Source organism: Apteryx mantelli, chromosome 18 (genome assembly GCF_036417845.1).
Source record: "Apteryx mantelli isolate bAptMan1 chromosome 18, bAptMan1.hap1, whole genome shotgun sequence".
Lineage (NCBI taxonomy): Eukaryota > Metazoa > Chordata > Aves > Apterygiformes > Apterygidae > Apteryx > Apteryx mantelli.
This window is the reverse complement of record NC_089995.1, coordinates 10056297-10081168: the sequence shown is the minus strand read 5'-3', so window position 1 is coordinate 10081168 and position 24872 is coordinate 10056297. Positions and strand designations below refer to the sequence as shown.

At 39.1% G+C, this 24872-nt stretch overlaps 1 protein-coding gene across 3 annotated transcripts in view; it reads right to left on the bottom strand.

The window, feature by feature from the left end:
- SLC9A8 (solute carrier family 9 member A8) overlaps window positions 1-21724 on the bottom strand; it is a 35355-nt gene extending 13631 nt beyond the window's left edge. For all 3 annotated transcript variants that reach the window (XR_010885967.1, XR_010885968.1, XM_067307437.1), the window contains exons 1-9: window positions 21510-21724; window positions 20721-20899; window positions 15955-16035; window positions 8857-8915; window positions 6378-6461; window positions 4584-4685; window positions 3860-3894; window positions 2621-2764; window positions 1254-1392 (exon numbers count right to left, since the gene is read on the bottom strand). Coding sequence is in view for 1 of the 3 variants with exons in the window: in XM_067307437.1 (XP_067163538.1) it covers window positions 1254-1392; window positions 2621-2764; window positions 3860-3894; window positions 4584-4685; window positions 6378-6461; window positions 8857-8915; window positions 15955-16035; window positions 20721-20899; window positions 21510-21517 (831 nt within the window). In the remaining 2 variants the exon portion in view is untranslated. The remainder of the gene's footprint in view (window positions 1-1253; window positions 1393-2620; window positions 2765-3859; window positions 3895-4583; window positions 4686-6377; window positions 6462-8856; window positions 8916-15954; window positions 16036-20720; window positions 20900-21509) is intronic.
- Between the last annotated feature and the right edge of the window lie 3148 nt (window positions 21725-24872).

Here is a 24872-nt window from a genome sequence, read left to right as displayed (position 1 = left end):
CAAATACAAGGAAGACAACTTTGCCTCAGACATAAATATTTGCCACACTAAACATGCAAATAATCTCCTCTCTTCAGTCACTACACTTTTAGGTACTTTCAAATGGATAAGACATATCTGCAACAATATTAACAGTGAAGAAACACATTTACGTATTCCTTGAATCACATCCTTGACTCAACTCTTAAAATACTCCACCTACCATCTTTGTTAGAATTCAGAGGATTAGATGCCAGTGACACAGAAGTTCACATTCCTCCTGGGTCACGAACCAGCAAGCTTCAATCATATTTATCTGCTGGCAACTATTACAGATTTCCTTTGCTTCACTGAAATTTTGCATGCTTGTGGTAAATCTAATACTATGAGGCACAAATAACAATCATATATCAGGGCAAATAAACTGCTTTTCTGTTTGGCTTTATATCACTTAGATATCAGTGAAAGAATGATGAAAAACTCTCTCACTCTCTTGTTGAGATATATGGAGCAATTTAAAAGTTCAAGGAATCATTCTAAAGAACCAAGAGGGCAAACACGTCTGCATTTAACTGAATACCCTGTTGTTCTTACTTACAAACAAAGTGCTTAACAGTATGTTCCAGATCACCTGAATATCTGTTGCATAAGCCTAGCATAAAAAATTACCTACAGTGAATTCTCTGTTAACATTAAAGCAAGCTTTCAAAAGTAACAAAGGTATCTGACTTAAACAAACATCCTTCCTTATCTCAGTAGAGAAGCTTTTGGGTTGTTTAGCAACCAATTCATGCAAGCGGAAAGGCAAAAAGATATAACTCAACGTAAATCCAAATCAGCGGTATCTGTATTCAGCTGGCCGAATATGATACACAGGGACAAATGAGTGGGCTTTACTCAAAAGCCCATGGGAAAAACAGCTGATTTTTTTTTTTTGAGTGTTTTATATATGTGAAAGAAGAGCCATACACTTGGTACTAATGGATCAGTATTGACATGAAATTAACATATTGTGAATTTAGAAAACAATTGCCCTATTTGTAACATGGAATATGAGCTACTGCACAGCATTTCAGACTAATTATGTTCATACATCTATGTGCACTAACATAAAAACAAAATGAGCATGAGAAAATGCTCAGCCAACACAATGATCTCTAATAAGAAATAACCCCTATGAAACACTGGAGAATGTGGGAACAAAAAAAACTATTAGAACATTAGAATTCACCAATTTATATGTGTACCACATTACCAAAATTAAAAAAGGATATTAATGCAGAAATAAGGCCAGTAAGTGTGCCAAGTGCTGCAGAGCCAAAGAACATCTTAAGAAAGTATCCCAGTGCCTGCAGAAAGGTTTGCCATCCACTTACATCTGACATATTTTCTCTTGTCAAACCTTCTGCTGTGCTGGAAATGATTAAAAAATAAATAAAAAGAAACGGTTATAAATTCTAAGCCTGGATACAAGCCAAATACCTTTTGAGAGAGAAAAGGAAGGACTTCCATTTCTTTGTTGCTGCCACTCTTAAAAGGCTTTTACTGAAATATATAACAAGGGGAATGTCAGATGATATTAATCAAATCTTGTGTAATCCTCAAAGGGAAACCTAATTCTGTTCAAAATCTGGAAACCCAGCATTGCTCTTCTGAAGAAACCTCACAATGGTGAAAATAGGCTATGATAATGCCCAGTATTACAAAACAATTTTCAAACTTTCAAAAAGGAAAAGAAAGCACATTCTGCAGTGGGGAAAAGTCAGCCCAAGAAAAAGTAAAGAGAGAGGTCATGTGATCCTTACAGAACAAACAAACAGGAAGACCTTTCTCCAAATATTTAGGTGTGGATAAGAAAGAGGAAGGTCACTGGAGAAAACCAAAGATGATCTGAAGAGGAAAGGGGAAATTGTTCGTGGTCTTCCATAAAAGGACCTATATTACTTAAACAAACAGTTCCTTGAAAAATGACTCTGTAACTCCACTACCTTCTTACTCACTAGCTCTGCTCCTTGTAAATATTCATAGTGACATCTGTTGACTTCAGTAAGAACATGAAGATATGGCTGCATTTTTTCCACTCTTTCAGCCCCAAAGAATTATCATGGGTAAAGGATAAGGATACTGGCTGCTTTCTTCCTTGTAGTAGCCTCAACATAAATATTTAACTAAGTTCCTACTGCATAGATGTCAATGTATCCCCCAAAACTGAAGTGTGATTCTAGATATAAGCCAACGATGCAGGAACAACACCTGCTTATTTGGCTAGGAAAATATTTTTGTGCGAGCTTGAAAGGACCATCTTGGTTTTCAGTTGTCAGGACACTCAGATGGAAAGAGAGCTGATAAACTCATGGACTTACAAAGCAACCAATTCCAGCCTCGCGTCAGTAAGATGAGGCACTGAGGAAGTTGCAAAAAGACAGTTATTTACCGTCTCCCGCCTATGCAGTTTATGTTAGAAAAGAGTGGACTGCTTCTAACAAAGAAGGATCAGTACCAAAACTCAGCTTTAAGCCAGAAGCACATGATTTGTTGCAACTGGAGATGGAAGAAATATTGTATATTTGAATAACTGTAATTAACAGAAAAGATTGTTGTTGCAGTGTTTCATAAACATGTGTAGTTCAAATGCACTTACTTAGTCAAGACGATAGAAACTGCATCATTGAGAATGCTTTCTCCAAAAACCAACATGTTGAGTACTGGATCCACATTGAGGGCATTGAAAATGGCAATAGTAGCCACCGGGTCAACTGCAGATATTAAAGAGCCGAATGCAAAACTAGGAGAACACAAAACAAAACAGAAAACTAGAGGACAGAAAAATATGCACCTAATAAATTTACAAATATACATTAACACATTAACAACTAGTAACACAGAGGTTATATGTTATAGAGTTCATACATATTAGTGGAAAGTTCTGTTCTCTTCCTACTCATAAGAACTTCAGGTGACAAATGGGATTTTTTTTTTAATTTACTGATATATCAAAGAGAAAAGTTGTTGCCCAGGTGTGAAAGTAGTTTGAGAAATATTTATCTCCCAACTCTCAACAGTAGTACTAATGTCTTGCTACAACTAAATAAGAAAAACAAACAACTTTACAGACACAGTCTAAACCATGTATCATACATGCATAGTGTCACCTGTTCAGGAGTACTAAAGTGTATCATCTAAATGAAACTGTTAAAATTTCATTACTCTGGAATCCAAAGATAGACAATACAGAAGCAATGGGACTTCTTTGCTGCATAAAGTCAAATGCTGGAACCAAGCAATGAAGATTTTTGCTGTTCATGCATGTTTTACTTATTACGTTTCTTGCTTGTCACCCAAATTATTTATGAATTTTAACAGAAAAACACTGTACTTGGCTATACAGTAAACAAACAAAAACCCCAAATAAATTTTTATTGTTATCAGGAACAAATGTGTATTTCACTGTAGACTGGTGTACTTCTAGAATACTGATTAGATACTTAGCAAAGTTCTTGAAAAATTTACATTATTGATACTGAAAAATTATTTCTGTCTTTTAAGAGAAGGTCTGGATACACAAGTCATCCCTTTATGATATATTTCAGTAATTCCAATTAATTAAAGCTAACATTTTAACTTTAAGGCTAGTTAAAAAAACAAGTACATTTACATTCTGGAAAAACCACTTAGCACAGAATACTATTTGGTAGTAAGGCTGTCATAATAGGGCTCAGAAGTGTCAGATCCATTTAATAGTTTCATATACCATGTTGAATCTAAGCAATTCAAACAATAACCAGAACAGCTGGCCAACTACAGTGCATATCCCATCTACAGTGTTATCTTGATGAGTGCTTCATGTGATATACACCGCACCATTTCACCAAGAACTTACCTGTCTGTCATGTTGAGTTTATAAATTACATCAGCCTGAAAGAATAGGCAAAACATAAATTACAAGCAGCTATGTGTTTCCTCCATTTTTTAAAAATTTACACCAAATCTAAGTCCATTGTGATAAAAAAATCATAACAACAGCTTTAGTATACATTGCCCTCTAACAATGATCTGTTACAATTCTGGTCACCAGATTCAGGAAAGACCAGGTGGAACAGATGCAGATGAGCAGAGTAACTAAGGCATTCAAAGGAATGGAAATCTGGAAGGGGCAAATAGGAAAGCAGGGATTGTTTGGCCTAACAAAGCGATGTCTACGAGAAGATATGATTATCTGTGCCTATAACTAATCAAAGGGGAAACGCCAAAGAAGAGACCTCTATGCTACAGAAAACTGTTGGCATAAGAACAAGTAAGTTTAATAGTGGGAATTTGAATATGGCTTTTAACCCTTAAAGAAGTGAACTTCTGGAACAGCCTTCTGATTGAAAGATCAGGGAATTAAAAATGAAAAATTCAATTCAAGCCTTAACTGCTTTTAACATGGAAAGTGATGCATCCATGGAGGAGTTATATAACATTGCCGCTATGATAACAGAGAACTGGACTTGGTGACCCAGGAACTCACTTTCACTATGTTTGTCTGCTTGGACTTTCAAAGGACAGTGGACTTCAAAGGACAAGCTGGATACACATATGTGCTTCAAAGCAGTTTTTCTTACCTGGCCCAGAAAATAAATTCCTCCACCTACAATGAAAGCCGATATTGCTGTGCCAAATACAGAAAATAGAGTGATGGAACCTATGTTCTGAAAAAAATTACCCTGGAATACAATAATAAAATAAATTAGTCAAAACAAACCGGGGGAGGAGTCATGTGTCAGTTCTGCATCTGTACAGTTCTATCTAAATTAGATTCTGATCCACAACTGGGCTTCAGAGATAATTAAACCTTAGTTTGGTTCCAGGTATCCCAGAATGTATATCCATACCATCTGCCTAAAGAGATTGCTCCTTTGAGGACAACAGTGTGCATGTACATGAATAAAAGCAAAGCTGGCAGGCCTAGCTTGTTCTTCTTACCAGTTTGATCCTCTAAAAACAAGCTTTAGCTCAAAATCTTCATCCTTTTGCTATTTTGTTCTGTCCTCTTAAGGTTAAAAATCTAGGAATCCTTTATGTGCAATACGTTCTAAACTAACACACTTTTAAGTCGGCACTTTACAAGAATTTCTATCCGTGATTTTACTTCATTACAAATAGCTTATTTTTCTACTAGTAATTAAAAACAGATTAAACTAATCCCTTTCCTGACCTGCTTAGGTAGTATCTAATTCTCATTTAGCCTAGTAGGATTAATAAGATTTTCTACACACTGATAGTACTAGCCCTGGCTGATAATAATCTTGGAATCAAAAGTTCACTCAGATTTCAGGTACTATTCTAAGCCTGAGAACCTGAAAGTACTCTCCTATGTGTTGCAATCAGAAAATCCAGCTCTGTTTTCATTCCAAAAATGTGTGTTTGAATGCAATGTTTATTTTCTTATATGAAGACTGTACTGAGATACACTCTTTCCTCTAAAGAGTGTATGCCCGTAAAATGTGACTGATTTTCCTTAGCTAAGCTAAGTGTAAAGTAAAAGTATGAAATGGAAGTATGGCCACTGCAGCAGCTTATAAGGAAAAATAAAAAATATTTTAGTTTTTACCTCAGGCCGCTCTTTCTGGTATTGTGAGCATCATGCAAAAAGTGGCAGCAAAGCCCTCTGGCACCCAGGACAGGATGTCAGTTTGGTACCCTAACAACAAACCAATCCTCGGACAAACCGGGTGGATATTCACAAGCACTCAGACATACTTCCCACCTGAGAGAACTGCAAATTAGTCCATTTATTGCATACAGAGTATGTCAAAAAGGCTTGTAAGCATCCCGGTTGCTAACCCATTTCTTAGGTTGTGATTTCACAAGAAAAAGTCGTCAGTGACAACACCAATTTACAGTACGATTCCCTCCCATTGCTCATTCCCTCTCCTGCAGCACAGCTCAAATGAAAAGGCCTCATACAGAGAGGACCAAAACTGCTTCAGCCAGGACTACCACTGCAAGAAATGTCCATGGAACCACAACCTCCCAGGCAAAAGGTGAAATTCCTTGGAAACATTATCACCTTGCCCCTTCTTTAGACACAGAGAGACCCCACCTTTCCCACGTGCGCGCCTGCTCCTTCCCATTTTGCCTCCTTCACATCACCCCTTGTGCAGCTCTGCTGAGGTGACAAACCTCTCAGACCAAGGAAAATAACCTCTGCTGCAGTACTTACAACCTTGCCAGCCCTTAGTTAACAGTAACAAGCTACATTATTTGCATTCTGGATTAAAGAGGCTAAATTTCATTTTCAATTCCAAGACTATGAATTTAGTGCAATTATTCTAAATTTCATTAGAATAACTGAAAGCAGAATCTGTTTCAAACAAAACCTCAACACGTAAAATGAGTGTATTGCAAGGGCTAACCTTGTGCAACGAATATCCAGATTCAAATATAATAGGTGGAAGCAAAAGCAGAAAAAACATATTTGGACGAAACATTTCTTCTTCCTGCAAAACAAAAACAAAGTATAATTTCAAGGATATCATGAAAACTGAAATAATATCAAATCTTCCCAAGGAAAAATTATTTTTTAAAAAACAAAATACGTTGTAAAATGAAAATTACATCAATATTTCTCACTTTTTACCACAAAATAAAAGATTGCAGAATAGTAAACCACTTTGCGGCTATTTTTTCAATTCCTTTTTTATTCAGTGATAGAAAACCAAGTGTTACTTATTTTAAATTACTGTTCCCAAATAAGCTGCACAGAAAACAGATTTTTTCTGGCAAAGGAAAAGTGTTCCTGTTTCCTTATAAAAAGTATTCCCATTTTATTGCACGCTCTCAAAACCTATAAGGATGGTCAAGGAACAGTGACCTCCTGGCCACTGATCTGAATATAATCTAGGTTAACCGTGATCAAGTACAGTTTCACTAAAAAGCTAATCAATAGACCACAAGAAATCAGATCACCATCTTAGTACACTTGCAAGTGAACAGGCTCAAGATATATAATACTGTAAGACTCAGAGGCTTGATTCTTCTTGGCAAATGTAATTTATGCCTGTAATTTAATGTGATTCTTCTGATGGTTCCTTTTTACCATCAGAGAGACATAAATGAAGCCTAATGCAAAATAAGATTTTACTTTTTTTTTTTGTAGTAATCTTACTCTCCATTGCTTATCTCCTTACTTGGCTAACACTGCTTTATAAAGTCATACCACCAAACCAGCACCCTTTTTTTTTCTGCTGGCAGACTAAGCACAGAAGACAAATTCATCCTGGCCCAATGTGCCTCCCTTTGCCAGCCACGCTCCCTCATGGCCACACAGTGCTGAATACAGCAGAACTTGTCACCTTAATAAGCAACAGTTAATTTGTTGAAACTGAGGTTAAACAGCCGATGGACTGCTCTGTTAAAACATCGCTTTCAAAAAAAGAAACGCTCATCTCTCTAAGTCTCGTTCATATCTGCAACAGTGATAATCATCTTAAAGGATTTAGGGGACTTAGAAAATAAAACTCCTCCTTTACACCGAGATGCCCTCCCCAGCAGTACACTCTAGTGCATTATTCCGCATGCACAATTCAGTGCATGGATGGCTAAGCACTGCCCAGCTTCTGTCAGTTCAGTAACTGCATGAGACTAAAAAAACCACATTCCTAATTGATTACACTATTTTAAAAGCCCCTAAAAAGCAGGGATTTGGACAAGCAGAAGAGAAATAATGAAAAGGAAGGAGTGAATTTATGCTACATTGAAGCAAAGACCGGGAAAGCAAAATATGAAGACCGTAATTATCAGCCGTGTTAGCCACCAAGAATCACCAGCAAGTACAAGGTCCAGTGCTCACTTCGTAAGGCACAACTGCAAAAAATTACATTACAAAGTTCTTAGGGCAGGGAGCTGATCTAAGATTTGCTTTTCACATAGATATAGCCTGCAGTTAAATACTCTATTTTTTTCTATATCAGATAAATACAAACTTTCTGGCAAATTTGAAAAAAAAATAAAAGGATTTAAAATTCGTTTTAAAAAGTACATAATAGTCATTGTTAATAAGAACATTTCACACCCAAAATTTTAACAGTCTAAGCTTTAATACAGTAAAAGGAACTTAAGTAATCAAATAAGAATGTCTTATCTGGGAACCTATATCTAAGCTGATAATACGAGCAGCTCCAGGCAGCATCCAGTGCCTTTCAAGGTTTGACTAACGCTGACCAGAAATAATTAGACAATTCACTACATCAGTATTTTCTGTGTTTACAGAACCACTGCTCAATACAAAGCATATTATAAACTTTTTCTTCCTACAAACCTGATTCACTTCAAATTATTTTATTTAACCAATAAGAAGCTATTTCAAAATGCTGATTTTGTGGATTTTTAACTGACTTTCAATTTTAAGCCAAATCCAGCTCACAAAAATCAGGAATGAAAAAACATCATCTAACAGTAACTCGGGCACCACCCTCTGTATCAAAACACATCTTTTCTATGAAAACACCTACAGAATTAACTCCAAAAGGAGGAGCAGGACAAAATACATTAATATAGTCAGGAAGTACACAAGACAAAGAACTGAAATGCCATATTTTTTAGTATAACTGGTCCCACAATGCAAAATGCCCAGGAGCTTCTTCTACCATAAATCTAATGGGAACAGATTCAGTACCATACAAAGGATTCTTGGGGAAAAATATTATGTAGAAAAGATTCAGCAGGATCAGGACCCCAAATACTTGGTTGTATTATTATTAAAAAACTCCAGACTTTGGCATACAGTACATAGGTTTTGGGAAATTACATCAAAAGAAATTAATATTACGAACAGTCTTATTTTAAACAACTAAGGATTGCTCTACAACTAAAAATGAATTGCTTCAATTATACCTTCCAGTTGGCCAGCTTTTGAGCCTCTATGATTTTTATAAAAGCTCCCATGAGGATACCTAGGAGAGAAAGAGATAATATTCTTAAAGCATTACCCACAAAACACATCACTGTTTCCATTAACCATTACAGACTCTCAGTCAACAGGGTCTTAAAAGTGAAAACAAGGCAAAACATGAAGCATTAAGTCTTCTATTCCTAAATCACAATAACACAGAAGTGGTTTTGTGTTTAAGACAGTTTCCAGTATGTTTCAAAATTAAAAAGCCTCCCTACACAAAAAAATTGTCATTTGGCGTATCTAAATACTGAACGCATGCATCGAGAGTGCTGTGCTCGCTGTTCAAAAAGGCTTTTCACCTAAGCTGCATTCAAATGAAATTCTGCCTTTCCTTCTAAGGAATCATGAGTTAGCTGTACCTGCGATAGCACAAAAGCGTCACATCACTTCAATGCTATTTGCAATGTTAACACAGTTTAAGTGAAATCAAAGACTTACTGCACAGCAGTGAATTTTGTCTCAGTGAAATCATAACACCAGCAATGAACTAGGAGATAAATTCCAGTCAGGGTGGAGACAATGACAGTACTATTTCCCAAATGGATTACACATATTCTAAGTTATTTAGAAATACTAATGTGAGTATAAAGTAATTTTATCAAATGTGTTGCAAACTCAATGGCTAGAAGTCATAGTGCTCTTTCCTTCCATCCATCTTCAAAGAGATAAGACAGAAAACTCCAAACTAACAAGATTTCTTCTGTAAGTCAAAAATATAATTCATAGCTGGTCATTAACTGCTTTCAAGGAGTAATGAGGAATTCATCATTAGTCAGATTGCAAATCTGTGTTTCTGTATGGCTGTTCTTTATTATTTACAGAATGAAGGCTTACTAGTCAAATGCTGGTATGCAGAAGTGAAAATACACTGAATGAAAGGTAAAAAGTGGCTGAGCAGCTTAAAGCATGCTTTACTGCAACTTGTGTATTTTTTATTCTGTCATACTGTAGCTATCAAGAGTCTTACAAATAGCATCACATGGATTACTCCTGATGGATGTGTCATACACACAATGTTGCATGAGGCTTAAGCCTTCTTTCATACAGAACTATGTGAAGGCATCGGTACCAGGGGATAGAAATAATTGCCCCGTGAAATGGTTTATATGGAAAAGAAGAACAAAACGTTAAAGAAGGAACATCAAAGGTCTGCTGTTCTTTGATGCAGGATGGAATCCAGACACAGCCGCTCACATGCCATGTAAATACAGATCTCAATACTAACACAGAGGCTTTCCATTCTGGGATGGAAGCAGCGTCAGAAGCCAAGAACTAGAACATTTCTAATTTTTGCAGAGCAGCAACACCATCTTGGACTGGTACAGACACTACTTCTATCACTAACAAGAAGTTTATGTGAAAAAAAGTACAGCCTATGCATTTGAAAGCACAAACTAAAAATAGCGTCCTTTCCAAACAAACTTTCAGTAGTTGATGAATTAGCATTGAGAGCCCTCACATAAAACTGTGTTTAGGGAGGATTTGAAAGAAAAGAGTATCCCTAAACTCTCTTCCACAGAAGTGCTTAAGCACCTAAATTACACTAAAATACATGAGTTACGCACTTTAGGAATTGGGTATCTGAGTCACCTTGTGGATCTTGTTGTTTATGATCAATTATTAAGAGAATTCAAAGTGGGAAGAGCACAGAAACCTGCATGTTTTCACACTAAGGATTCTGCCTCAGACGCTTTTTTTCCCCAGCTGTTCTGTAACTACAAATACTGTAACTCTGCATAAACACTGTATCATTTTTTTCTTAACATTATTAATACAGGGAGGCTTATAACCTGGGTAGGAAAGATGCTATATAATTGGGCATATATACAAACAAACAGCACATACAGGCAGCTGCAGGCAAGAGGGCTAGACTATACGCAGAGATAACATGACTCGGTCACAGACAGATGTGGGTGACAATCTACGTCAAGTCAATCCCCTCTTCAGGGCGCATTGAGTAAAAGTGAATAATGGAGCGTAGGAGAACTAGAGAGAGAGCAAATGTGCCTAATCCTTTAAGATGCTTGCATTTTCACTGATGATAGCAGTGAGAGTTTACAGTCCCACAGAAATCTTACAGTTGGTGCACATTGCTTACTAGGAAAATGAGGATCTCTGAAAACCCTACAAATCTCTAAGTCAGCAGTGTGTAATATTTCTGGTGAGTAATATTTCTGGTTGTTTGGGCCATGTAGTTGTTTACAGTGTCAAGGTCTGAGGATCTCTCTTGCTACCACCCTCCTCTTAAGGGCTGTTTCTTTAGGACTTTTTATACCATGATAAGGAAAAAACTAAATTCTGAAAGAATTGCTTCTATGTGGCAGCCTGCTCCAGGAACTCTGGCCCCTTCCCTGCTCAGGTTTCTGGCACAACCAAACTAATACTATCTTCTCTGGGACTTGCTCCAGAGGGACTTTTTGAAATTGGATCCTGGAGTAGGCCAACTATGGCCTGGGGCTGCACGCTGGGCAACCCTATCCTATGAGTTCAAGATACTTAAGTGGCTTGTCTCAAAGAATCTCTTTTTTTTGAGAAAGAGCTAATCACAACAACAGTTGTCATGGAAAGGGGAGGTCCTTTCAGCAGCACCAGGGTTGCAACCCACACACTTACTTGTTCTGATCAAGCATTTTGATCTCATCTAGGCCGGAAAAACAGTGTTATCAGTTGTCTTGGTACCTATAACTTGTTCAGAGAATTCTGTTTATTAGTTTTGTCTGACTGGGAAACTCAAGTGATGGAGCTTACTACCTGGAATCATGGCAGTCAACACATCTCCTGCACCTACTTTTAATTACTGTTTTCATTCTTTGCTTACTTCTTAATCTTGGTGCCTTTGCATATTATTTGTCAAAGAGTGCAGTCTCTCATATTCTAATCTAAAACTCCAACCATTTTTAAATACCAATAGTTATAGTTGGGAGTAAGATACTAATAAGGTGATTGTGTTGATTCCTTGGTGGCTTACCCTCCAAAATAAGAAATCTGTAATTTTACATGCATTTAAAATGAATTTTTTTGACATACACAGATGATGATCTTTCACCTTGTGGAGGTTTACTATTTACTATATGACACAAACTGCTTTTACCAATTAACTGAATTGTTACAACACTATGATAAAACCAACATAAGCATATAGTACACTGAGATAGCAAAATCTTTATTTTTATGAAAATCTGGTACCTCTAAGACAGTTTTGTTAGATAGTTATGAAAATTTACAGATCTGAGCAAAAAAAATCTTTATTTCTGTCAAGCAAATTAAAGCATTAGAGGTTTATCATAGTAAAGGTGTGGTTACACATTTATTTTTTAAACAATTGTAGCACTTAAAAAAAGTTCTTTGTTCGATATACATTAATTTCAGAGCAAGCTGAAACAGAATCACCTACTCCACCTTCAACTGCAGTTTAGGCTAATCTGTTTCATATCACACTGAAGTAAATTGTGGTAACACAATCAACTATATCTCAGCTAAGAGAGTAGTAACAAACGGTTGGGAAATCAACTTAAACTGGTTGATCTGCTTCAAAAGTTTACATGCAGATTTGATTTTACTTTCTCAGTTAATCAAAATCTTGGAAAGCTATTCTAAATCTGATACTAAAATCTGCAACACAGAGCTGAATGGCAACAAGCATACAGTTTTTGATATCATTTACCAGAGTGACGATCGTTATTGAGTGAGTCAGAACAACCAGTTTATCACTGCATTACTGTTAGGTTGCCAGAATATATACAAAATTCAGCACAGGCACAGGGACAGAATAGGGACTCACTAACAGTGAATAGTGCAATGAAGGAAGAAAGAATAATGTGAGGGACTGTATCTTTTAATGATCCTAGCTCCGAGTGATAGATGGAATTTACTTCTGATATTAAGTCAAACAAACAACAACATAAATGTTTGTAAGGCAACAGCAGAGGGTAAAAGAAAAGGATGAGCTTGAATTATACAACTCACACCTTTCTACAGTACAAGTCACTTCTAGCTGCACACCATGCACAACAGCATTACTAAACCATGATTACTCTAAGGGTAGTCATGAAGGAGAGCTGCACAGAAGAATGCATCACTGTGAGGGCTTAAGAGAAGCAGGATGAAACTTGGATGCTGATTTGTACAACCTCTCCTGTACACCTTTGCAAACTACTCTTCTTTTATTACTAGATTAATGAAAACAGTTTCCTTTCAGCTGATTCCATCTGTTAAATCAGGAAGATCCATTCAGCATTTTTATCAAGGGGCTAATTGGAACATTAAGTCAGTAACAGTTAATCTAAGTTAATTCCTTCGAAAACTTTATAGCAAGTTTCTTGATATAAACAATCTTTATTTTTCCTGAGAAAATTTTTTATGGCAACTATTTTACACCAACCAAATTCCAGTAACTTTTAAGGACTAAGATCAAAATAGAGCCCGACAGAATGCATTCCCTCCCTTTCCACCAGAAAAGTAACATACCCCAGAAACTGTAAAACACAGGCTTATGTGTAGCTTAGACAATGGGAGGAGAAACAGTCATAAAATCATACTTATCTGCTCTGCTGCCATATTATTAGCCCTCAATAACTGCCTGACAACATTTGCTTAATTTACAAGTCAAAATAGAACACACCTCACTTCTGGCACTGCTGGCAAAACTGGATACTTGAAACTCAAGCTGTGCTCTTGCAGCTGTGTAGATCATTACCAGTAACAGAGGTTCACTGACCAGCAATTAGCTGGCAATTCCAGTGATTATACAGATGCCACGTCCTGTCAACAGAGCTGACAGTAGTTTAAATATGACTGAGTCAATAAACTAAATAAATAAGGCTTAAGTGACACAGGACATCTGTTAGTCCTGTTGTTAGTGGGTATAACACTCTCTTGACTTTATTGGAATTGCATTTGCTGATATCATTCAGTCCAGTTTGGGAGAGAGACTACAGCTATGCTGTGGTTCACACTGAAAACTGAACTGCGTAAGCTTATTACATGCCCTCTATGCAAAAATACCGGAGATGCATTGCTGCTACTTATTGCAAATTTTTGCAGCAGTGACAGCCCCAGTAAGAAAACTTAGCAATTTCATGAATAGGCTTTTGTTGGGACAGGAGCACAGAACTCAGTGGCACAGCTAAAATCCTTGCCCTGCTGCTGAGATGCCAAGAACAAGAAACAGAGAAGAATGTCTGTGCCTGTGCTGCTCTCTGCAACCCTCAGCAGGAGCAGTGATGCAAGCTGGCCTAACCCCTTAGGTCAACACTGCCTAATAGGTGGCTTGGGGCAGAATCAAGGGAATAGCATAAAAAAATCCAAAATTATGCCAACAGGACTAAGCAATATATTGCTGCATTTTAAATTAGGGATTATGCTTAAATTTAGATTAGCTTTTCAATAACTAGCTTGATTAGAAGCTAAATCAATCCCTTTCACCTGGACTTTTGTGTACAAAGAAGGACACGAGAGGGATAGCGAAGTCCTTTCGTATCCTTTCAAGACACTGGAAGAGGTACCATATAGAACACCTCACCACAGAAAGCAATATGTAAGAAAGGAAGAAAAGAGAAGTGTGTCAATAGTGAATCAAACACTGCATGGCTTCTATGGGGATGAAAAAGTGAGGATGACTTGCAGCAGCTCTTCCCTATGTCATACTACAGCAGATGGAAGCATAAGTGTACAAGAAGTCTGATGGATGCTGCTACTATAAAGATGAGGTGTGTGTGCAATATCCAGGGAACCCATACCAGCACTAGGACAGATCTCTTAAAAGTCTATTTGTTTTTCAGCTGCACATCAATATCAAAACTCAAATATGACCTCCCAAATGAATCCCTCTTTAAGCTTCAAGACCTTCTACTGGGCTAGTAATATGACGTGGCCTGGATTAAATAGTTTTATCTAAAAATTCAGGAAGTTATGCCTGAGTGAAAAGATGATTTTCTTTCTGCTAAGTAACAGCTCTGAGATCTTTTCAATCTAGCACCCAAGATGCATGAAGATTCCTGTTTCTCAGAAAGCATAAGGTACTGGCAAGCACTGGAAAGCTTATTTCCTCCCACTGAGAAATCTGATAAGGAGATAATTGAGAATTTGTGTGAAAATACAGTTAAGAGATATGAGAGAAGGTGTCAGAAAGCACAGCAGGCACAGTCCAGGAGAAAGATGAAAAAATACCTGCTCAGCAAGCTTTACTCTCCTCCACTCTAGGTTAGAATTATAGTTAAGCATCTTTCTCTTTGGGCTATACTTTTTGAACAGCTGTGAAACTTTCACTAGTAATAGAAGCAAAGATATAACAGAGTCTGGTAAGCAAGTTAGAAAAGCTGTTGCCTGGTGTTAGTTAAACCAGGTTATTTAAACATTATAGTAGACAATACATCCAGAAAATGTATTTGGTCTGATTTCCTCCTCCTTTACACATTTATAAATCAGGAGAAACAGCATACAAATAAGTGAAGTTTCCCTAACATAAAACTGCAGGCTTAAGAATACTCCACATTTACTTCAAATTAGTTAAGCACTTGATCTTCATTACAGGTGGCATTCCTGTATTTCAAGTCATAGAAAGAGCTCTTGTTATGGTACTACAGGGATAATTAAGTATCTAGGCAAGTTCTCAGGCTACAATTATATTCTCCAACTAGATTAAACCACACATACAAGACATAATGTTCTACTGAAATGGAAACAAACACAGGTGCCACTTGAAAGGGAAGGCCAGAGTCTGGCTGCCAGGCAGTACTGCAGTATCTTGTCCTACAGTGCAGATGCAAGAGTGGAGGCAGTTGCCAAAGTACCAAGGCAGTGACATTGCTATATTGCCTATATTTGACATTTTGCTGGACCAGTCTCTGTGCATACACTTATATCTTGATTTTTTTCCATTAATTTAATTCTATAAGTTAGTTATTTTTCTCTCTTTAAACTGTATTCAGTTCTAGTGATGTCTAACACTCAACAGAGCACTATTTCAAGCAAAAAATAGATTACTGAGAGCCCCTCGATTAACACAAATTCAGTATAAAAATGTCATGGTTACTCACCTAAAGAAACAACAGCCACACTCTCTGGTAGAAAATGAAGTCTGTATTTTATCAGTAAATGCACCAATATGATGCAGATAGCTGTGAGGGAAAATAAGACAACAGCAGAAGATAAGTGTTAGAAGCGTATAAAATAAGCTTCTAAGCAGTATTTCTAAAATATACATAGCAAAAATTTTCCTAATGATTTACTAGGAACCCACAAATGAAATTAAACAAATTTTATGTTCCTGACTCTCAATGAAGTACTTAAATGAATCTGCAAACGACATAAAACAACTAAGATCAATTTTGGAACTTAAATTTGTGTTCTAAAAATACTAGTATTACTACCTTTAGAGCCTGATTCTGCTTAAAATAAAACTTTCTCTCAACAATAGCTGTGAAAAATGACAGTCATATAGAATATACTGTCTTAATATCTTTTTCCATAAACATTTTCATATTTTTGACAGAAAACATGTACACACACATGTACACATTGCTGCAATTAGAATTTCAAAGCTACACACACTCACATCTGATCTCCTCTGAGCAAACAGACTTAATCCAAATGGACAACCATGGAATCACAGAAAAAGTTTACACTGGAAGGGATCTGTGGAAGTCATCTAGTCCAGCTTCCTGCTCAAAGCAGGGCTAATTTCAGAGTTAGAGAAGAGGCTCAGGGCCTTGTCCAGTCAAGTTTTGAAAATCTCCAAAGATTAAGACATCATAACCTCTCCAGGCCCCAGTTCCAGTGCTTAAACACCCTTGTGGTAAAGAATTTTCTCCTTCCATACAACCTGTGTTTCCTTTGTTGCAACTTGACTGCTGCTTCTTGTTCCTTTTGTGCACCTCTGAGAAAAGTTTTGCTCCATATTCTCTATAACTCCTATTTAGTGCGCTAGGAAGTTGCAGGATGGGTAAAAGTTTAAATATCCTGCTTTTCAGAACAAAGTTCAGCCAAATTGCTATCCAAATCAGCAGAAACTTTTATTGCTGAGCATCGCTGAAAATTAAACCAGTAAGGGCAAAGGACCAGCGCTGCTCTAGAAAAACGCAAAACAGATTTAGCAGAAGTTAAGAAAATGAGAATATAAATCTAATGAGACATTTATTTATTCTTTTCCAAAATTCGATTTTTTTTTTTTTTACTGTGGTAATGTATTTTACCCAGACAGTGAGAAAAAGTCTATGCTTCACAATAAAAATGAAGGTTGGAATAATCTCAAAATCCCTTTGCAGCCCTTCTAGCAACGGGAAAGGCAAATTACAAAGGATTTGTAGCAGATCTGGATATCACCAGTGGATATGGTTGGAAGACACCATTTGATTCTTTTATAACTACTGCAGACTGAAAACTTTGCTAGAAGACTCAAATAATCCTGGATTGCTATGTTCCAAACAAATTTGATGTAGGATCTGAATGTTGAATCTACCACCACTGTCCCGTTTTAATGTAGCTGAACAAAGGGTTGAACAAGGAGAGTGAAGGATGGCACAACGCTGGTCTGCACGTCTCTAATACATGGATTTGACTCAATGTGCAAGGAAATTATCGGACAGTGGCCTGGAATATTAACAGTATTACTGCTCACATTTTGTCAGAAAGCACCTCAAGTCCAAGCAGAACCAATAGCATTTTATAGGGTGGAATCAAATTGTGGCCTGTTAATCTCAGCAGACTGTTTTAAACTGTGTATTTGACAAACCTAGTCATAATTGCAATAGGAATCTTCATTCTCTTTACACCAGGCCTTGTAAGTGCCTGCAGCTTTCATTCAATTTACACTGTGGGCATTACAGTGCCAGACCTAAACTGCAACAGCACACATTTTGAACTCATGAATGAACAAGCTTCTCTGAACTGCTCTTAAGTGACTTGGTTTAGTAGTTCCTTCTAATTACTAAAAAACAAACTACTTTGCAGCTGGTTCAGAGCTGCGTTTTCAATTTACAGTTTGAAGGGTGCAAAATGGTCCACAAATAATTCTGAGCATTGACAAGTTTTTTCAGTTCACTACACCTGTGAACCACAGGGTTCTACAACATGATCTGCGTTAACAATTCAGAAACAAAGCACAAACCTCATAATATAAATATCACTTTTTGTCGTCCTGCTCTCCCATATAATGCTAAGGAATGGTATCGCACTGATGCCTACATTCGCCCACGTGGTATCTCACACACCCAGCTCATACAGAGCATGCTTAGCATTTATGTGCACATGAATGGCCTGATAGACTTATCAGCAGAGCGAGGACTCATAAAATACACCGTAATATCTGCTCAATTACTGGTATGTCATTTATTCAGGGTCAAAACTGTGTGTTCTGAGCGATAAGCAGGGATAGTTCAGTTCAGGAAGACTGGTAGGGCTCCCTTCCCCACACATTCATTCCATTTCCACTCCACCCATCTTTATGATGTTGATCAGTCAGTTCTCAAACCACCAAAGTTTACAGCACAATAATTTAATGCACACTTAAACTGGTGATTACTTTAAAATGCTGTATTAGAGACTGCAGCAGTTCAGAAGCTCTCCAACAAGCAACTCAGACTTTGGGCTGCCAGCCCCAGACAGACTATTGGAGCAACAGCCTCCTCATGTCATCCCAAGCAAAGTTTTTATTCACTTGTCAATCAGTACCATTAAGTTCTGTATCCATTTCCTGCCTGTGAAACCCAAATAACACTCATCCAATAAGGACATCTGTGATTACTGTGGCAACAGCATTTGCTAGTGTGCTTTGGGATAGATCCATAAAGGCATCTGGACTCTACAGCTATCCAACAAACTCCAAAGGCAAGCACCAACATGCTTTCTGTCTAGCAGTTCTGAACACCAGCTCCTTTCTACCAGCTTTTGACTACAACCATAGCCTTAGAAGTAACTCCCACCACCAGAAACATTAGGACAGCCCACTTCGCTCTTTAGCTGATTTGTCACTTATTCCCTGTGTAAGAGTGGTCGGTTTGTATGCGGCAATGTATCATCTGTTTCAGATACTTGCACGTGTCAGGAGCACACCAATCAGTCAAAAGGCTGGAAAAAAAACAGTACTTTGAACAGGCTAAAAGATCGTTTATGTGGCCCCCCCTCAAGGAAGAGCAGATTAAAAGCATATAACATAACAGTAGGGAAACCATGGATCACATGAACTTAATTGAATAAAGGTATGCCCTTTTGGCCCAATGGGCTGTTGAAACTCAAGTGGTGCCTGAACAGATTAACAGGCCGCAGAACACATGCTATTTTAGGCATTTTAAAATAGAGGCTTGACTTTGACACACCCAGCTCTGGACAGATCAGCTTCTGGGCTCATTCTAGTGCAGAACATTTTTAAAGGCCATTTTACAGCTCACAACATTCAAATTAAAAAGCATTATTTGCATCAAAAGATTGCTTTTCACCCCTCCTACACCCTTAAAACAGAGATTATGAATGGGAATAATTATAACAATAAGCTTTTACGCTGGTTTTACTTTGTTCAAAAAACTCCACTTTCCTGAGGGTGATCCTTTCAAGATGCATTAAGCTATCAGACTGGCATATATTCCAGTCAAAACCAGAGTCTGGAACACAGTCTGAAATCATAGCCCTGTTCTTAAGTCCTAGGAACACAATTTTACTGTGAATAGCCCTTTCAAAATCATGAGACGCATATATTCAGAAATCTTATTTTAATCTTAGTCTTCTGATCGACTGCATTTTGCTTTGATCTTTCTTTTGTATTGGTCCAAATTCTAACATGTCATTGGCCCCTGGGAAAACATTAACCCTCTTTGAAGACAAATGGATATTTCAGAAATATGCAGAAGCTTTCTACTTTTGCTGCATTTAATATCAGTTATTTATAGGAGACAAAATCAATTTTTTTTTACCCAAACAAATTTACAAAAGTTTCTGCATTGCTGTCAACTCCATGCCTATCGTTTTCTCTAAATGACACTGGAAAGACCAACCATTTAGAAGACCTGTCTTTCTCAAAGGAGATGCTCTCTCAGCTCAGCTGGCTTTGGAGGAACCAAGCACACATACACACAAAAGAAAAAAAGACAAACCCTTAACCCTCCACGAAATTTTTGTTATTGTTACAGTTTTGACTACAGAATTGTTCATAGCAAATGGCAATAGATAACTATATCCTATTAAAGAAAAGAGAGATGACAGCCTTAACTTACAGAAAAGTTGGGTGTGCAACTGCCATTCAAAACATCTATTTATATACAAGACATACATTAATAAGAATAATTATGGCAATCCACATATCTTATTATTGCACTCATGTGCATAGGAAAGTTAAGAAGAGATAGAACAAATACTGAACTTAGTATTGTGCATGTAAATCAGACTGTCTTCTCTTGTTTCTTTTACCAAAATATCTGAATGCTGTGCAGAAGTGCTGGCAGTAGTTAATTGACCTCTCTCTAGTACATTCTCCTCAAAAACAGATGCAAATACCATGGAATTTTCTGATAGTGTCTTTTTCATAAGCAAACACATCGTTCACTTGTTAAGGAATGTAAAGCCAATTAAACGTGTGGTTTGCACTTTAAGACCAAAATAAAAAGATCTGCAGTGGTCCTCAGCTTTCCACATGTTTTGGAGCATTCAGTTGGTTATATACCCAACTCTTCTCCCTGTGCCTGTACAACACTCTGCTCCACAGAGAAAGAAACAGAGGAGAAATAAAATACTGTGTTTTTAAAAAATAAACTGTATGTTCAGTTACAGAGTATACTTAACAGCAGTTAAAAGCCATTTTCAGTTCATCATTCACCTAATACAAGAAGACTAAAAAAAATAGTCATGCCACTAGACTGCTCCTCTTGCTGTGCTTGGACTCCAGTCTGAACTGGAAGGATGGGTTTAGCAGGTGTAGGAACCACCAATTTGGTAGTAGCAGCAAGTGTAGTGTGGAGGGTGGCATTGATGACCTCATGGGTGACATTTGCAGACCTGTCAGAATAATGCAATATGTCATTATATTGGTTAGGAGCAACAGAATACAGCATTAGCCTACCAAAGGCAATTAAGCACACAAAACAATACCCAGCAGACCATACCCAGTCGGTTCTAACGACGAACATGCTGAGGCTGCTTTTAAGAAGTGGTCTCTAACCACAAGCAAATACTGGAAGCTCAGACTCGTGGAGTCGGTTATCGCTGCGCCCCTTCATTCACTACAGGCACCAAATGCCCTGCACCAAGTGCACTGCAGCTGGGGATGCAGGCAGACAACCGAGAGGACGAACCAGCCCCACGCAGCCCGTCCTGCCCCACACTCCTGCTGTGCCCGTGCCGCGACACCGGCGCGGACAGCGCTGCCGCCCCTGCCGGCTCTCGGCAGGGCCCCTGTCACGCAGGGCGGCTTCACGGGCCGCGGCCCGGCCCGGCCCGCCGCCCCCAGCGCCCCGGCGGGCCGCCCCGGGGCAGCGGGCAGCCTCCCGGCACGCGGCAGCGAGGCTGAGGGCGCAGTCCCGGGTGGGGGCGGGAGGGGGCTCCCCCCAGCGCGGCCCGGGCCCGGCCGCCGCCCGCCCCCCCGTAGCCCGGCCGCCGCCACACTCACTCCGCCATCTTGCCGGCAGCCTGTGTAAAGCCTCCACCGCGCTCGCGCCGGGAACCGGCAAACGCAGGCACTTCCGGGACTCCCTGCCGGCGCTCTGCAAGCCAGCCGTCAACTCTATGATAGGAAAAGGACGTTCTTCGCGGGGGCGAGAGCGCGCATGCGTGCCGCGCGGCTACCCGCTACCCGCTCCGGGCGTCTTTCTGCGGGCACGACCGCGTGATCTGGGGGGGGGTGTCACGTGACAGCGGGGGCGGCTGCGCGCGTGCCGGGCCGCGAGCTGTCCCTCGGTTGCGTAGCGACGGCTCTGTCGTCACGGCCTCGCGCTGCGGCGTCATGTGTGCCTTCCCGCGCAGCCGAGCGGGGCTTTGCCGCTCCCTCGGGGAGTCCGACCGCGGGGGGGTCGGCGCCTGCCCCGCGGGGACACGCGTGGGGCCTGTCCCTCAGCCACCATCACCCTGCGGCTCCTTGTTCCTCCGCCGTCGTCACAGAGCAGCTCCTTTCCCTCAGCCACCATCGCCTGGTGGCTTCTTTCCGCTCAGTCACCATCACCCAGTGGCTCCTTGTCCCTCACCTGCCATCACCAAGGCTTGTTCTTACACTGAGACTCAGCTTATGGTGGCCTGGGGTTATTGCTTCAGAAGGAAAGTTGAAAATCTGGGTATAGCGACTACAAATGTATGTTGACATATCACATCAAAATCTTCTGTAGTGCCTGAAAGCAGTAGATGGATCCTGAATTTTGAAATAAGATGTTTTCATCCTTTTTCAATTTGTAGCTCCCCTAAATGTTTTCCACTCTAGCTACAGACCTGGGGTAAATGCATGGTAGTAGGTGCACAGCTTATTCACAGTCAACTTTCACTACTCAACCAGAGATTGAGAATCATGACTTTACAGCAAAAAGAAGCAGTGTCAAATTAGCATTTATCAGGTTGCCATCAAGCTGAATCAGAAAGCCACTGCCTCAAAATCTGTCGCAAAATGCATTTGAAGTAAAATAGCATTTGGCTGTCAGTCTTACAGTGTAAGCTTCAAATTCTCTCCTCTGGCACAAACAGCTGCTGTGATCTTGGGTCTTTAAGCTTTCCTGTGCATCATTTTGTACCTGGAAATTGGGATTAAGTAGCACTTCCTAGTTTACAAAAGCAGTCATGAAGAGACATCACAGACATCAAATCTGTGAATGTCTGAGGTGGAGGGAGGATAGGCACTATATAAACATTTTAAATAGTATAACAACATCACATGTACCTCTGTTCATTTTTATTTTGACCTCCTCAGTAAGGTTTGTACACACAGACATATTGGTTAATAAAGTTTGGGTGCATTTTGAAGGCCCTTTAGAATATCAGCCCCACTTTAATCAAAATGTAATTGTGGATTCATTTTACAGACACACTGATACTCATGTGATCTGTTTACAGGAAAGTGAATGCCATTCATATAGGTATGAATATGTTTGAGCTTAAAAAGCTGTTAGATTTTGGATGCAGCTGTTTTTCCCCCTTGTGTTGTAGGCAGGGCAGAGCTGTAGTATGTCTGGTTTCCTGTAGTCAGACTAAACCCACACCTCTTTCTTTGCTCTCATCTTCTAATGTGGTTCTGTGGTGACCTAGATGTTCTTACTACAGTTTTAACCAAGCGTTTGTTTACACTGGCTAATTTCCTACAATCTTCAGTTTGCTAATCCCCATCTGCTTTAACTCATCCTGTCACAGTTGTGTTTGGGTCAGTTTAGAGTGCATGACTTCAGTTTAAGCACATGTGATGTGGAGCACTTAAAACTCACTGATTTCAGTGAAGAATGAGGATGCCACTTTGCAAGGTGGTGCAAGCTGATTTCCAGAAGTGATGTCCACATCTTACTTCTGTTGTAAATTGGGGGTTGTGCCTCCAGCACATCAGAAGCTCCGGGACTCTATCATCTGAGTTTTCATGATGCTCTGGGGTGGAGACTATAAACACCACTTCATCCATAAATAATGAAGCTTGATCCAGAATGTATTACAGTTAAGCTGATAAAACACAGGCAATTTCTTCCTTTTTTGTGTAAAAAATAAAATTCAACATTTGCCAGTCCTTGGCCAATTTCAGTATTTGTGAAGTGCTCCTAATGTATTGTGTCAAAACACCAGAGAGATAGGGAGTGTTGCATCAGTACTAGCAGAGACTAATGCAAGTCACTCTGTGTAGGTGGCTGAAACTAGCTGTTCGCTGAAAGGCAAAATCTCAGTATTTCCTTCAACAACATCTCTAAAAAGAAATTGGTCTTCTGCAGATTCTCATGTTTTGCAGCTCATGATAAATTTGAGGGTTTTTCTTTTGCTTTTCTGGGAAGTCCAGTGAAAATGTAAAAAGGTAAATTATAAGGTATTGAGGGATAACAGATGGGAATGTAGCAGAGAAGGGACCACGTGCATCTCTCCTTCGCAAAGTATGGCTCATGCTCTGGGTCACATGGTATGAAGTAGCTCCACTGCTATGCAGCCCAGTCCTCCCCTCTCAGTCCTTATCCTGTCCACCTAGAAAACAGAGAAAAATTTTGGTTGGAAGAGACCTCTGGATAACCCAGTCCAACATCCTGCTCAAAGCAGGGCCAACTTCAAAGTTAGAATGGGTTGCTTAGAACCTTATCCTTTTTTTTTTTTTTTAAATCTCCAAGGACAAAGAATCTACGACTCTGGGAGACCTGTCCCTCTGCTGCACCACTTTGAGGGTGTTTTTTCCTTGTTGCACAGTGGAAGCTCCCTTGTTGCACTTCATAACTGTTGCCTCTTGTCCTTTCATTGTGCAGGTCAGAGTCTGCCTCCTCTTCTCTGTAGCACCCTTCTTCTGTATCTTCTTATAGCTGTGCCTGGGCTACTCTGAGTTAAAATGAGTAACTGCATCAATCCCCAAGGGCAAAGTTTCTTCAAAGCAAAATCAACAAGTGGTGGAAGAGTCATCACAGATCAGGGAAAAGGACAGGGCTAGAGTCTCATGTAAACTGACAGCAGTTGTCACAAAACAAAGCAGTGTTCAACTCTGTGTAAGGGTGGTGGAGAATAAAGAAAATCTTAAAACTATCTTTCCTAGTCATCCACTTGAGTTTTGTTTGGCATGAAGAGTAGATCATCTGGCCTAACAATAAAGGCCAAAAATTTTAGCTCTGTTTTGCTTTCTCTTTGCTTTTGTTTTGGTGTGGGATTTTTTGGTTTTGGCCTTGGGTTTTGGGGATTTTTTTTGTTCCTTAAATCTTTCAACTGCCATGATCTGGGAGCTCCACACTTGTTTTGTTTTATTGGCCTTGTAGCTGTCATGTGCTTTTAATAATGAGAGATTAATGTAGAATGGGGATGACTGCAAATGTAACTCCTTGGGACG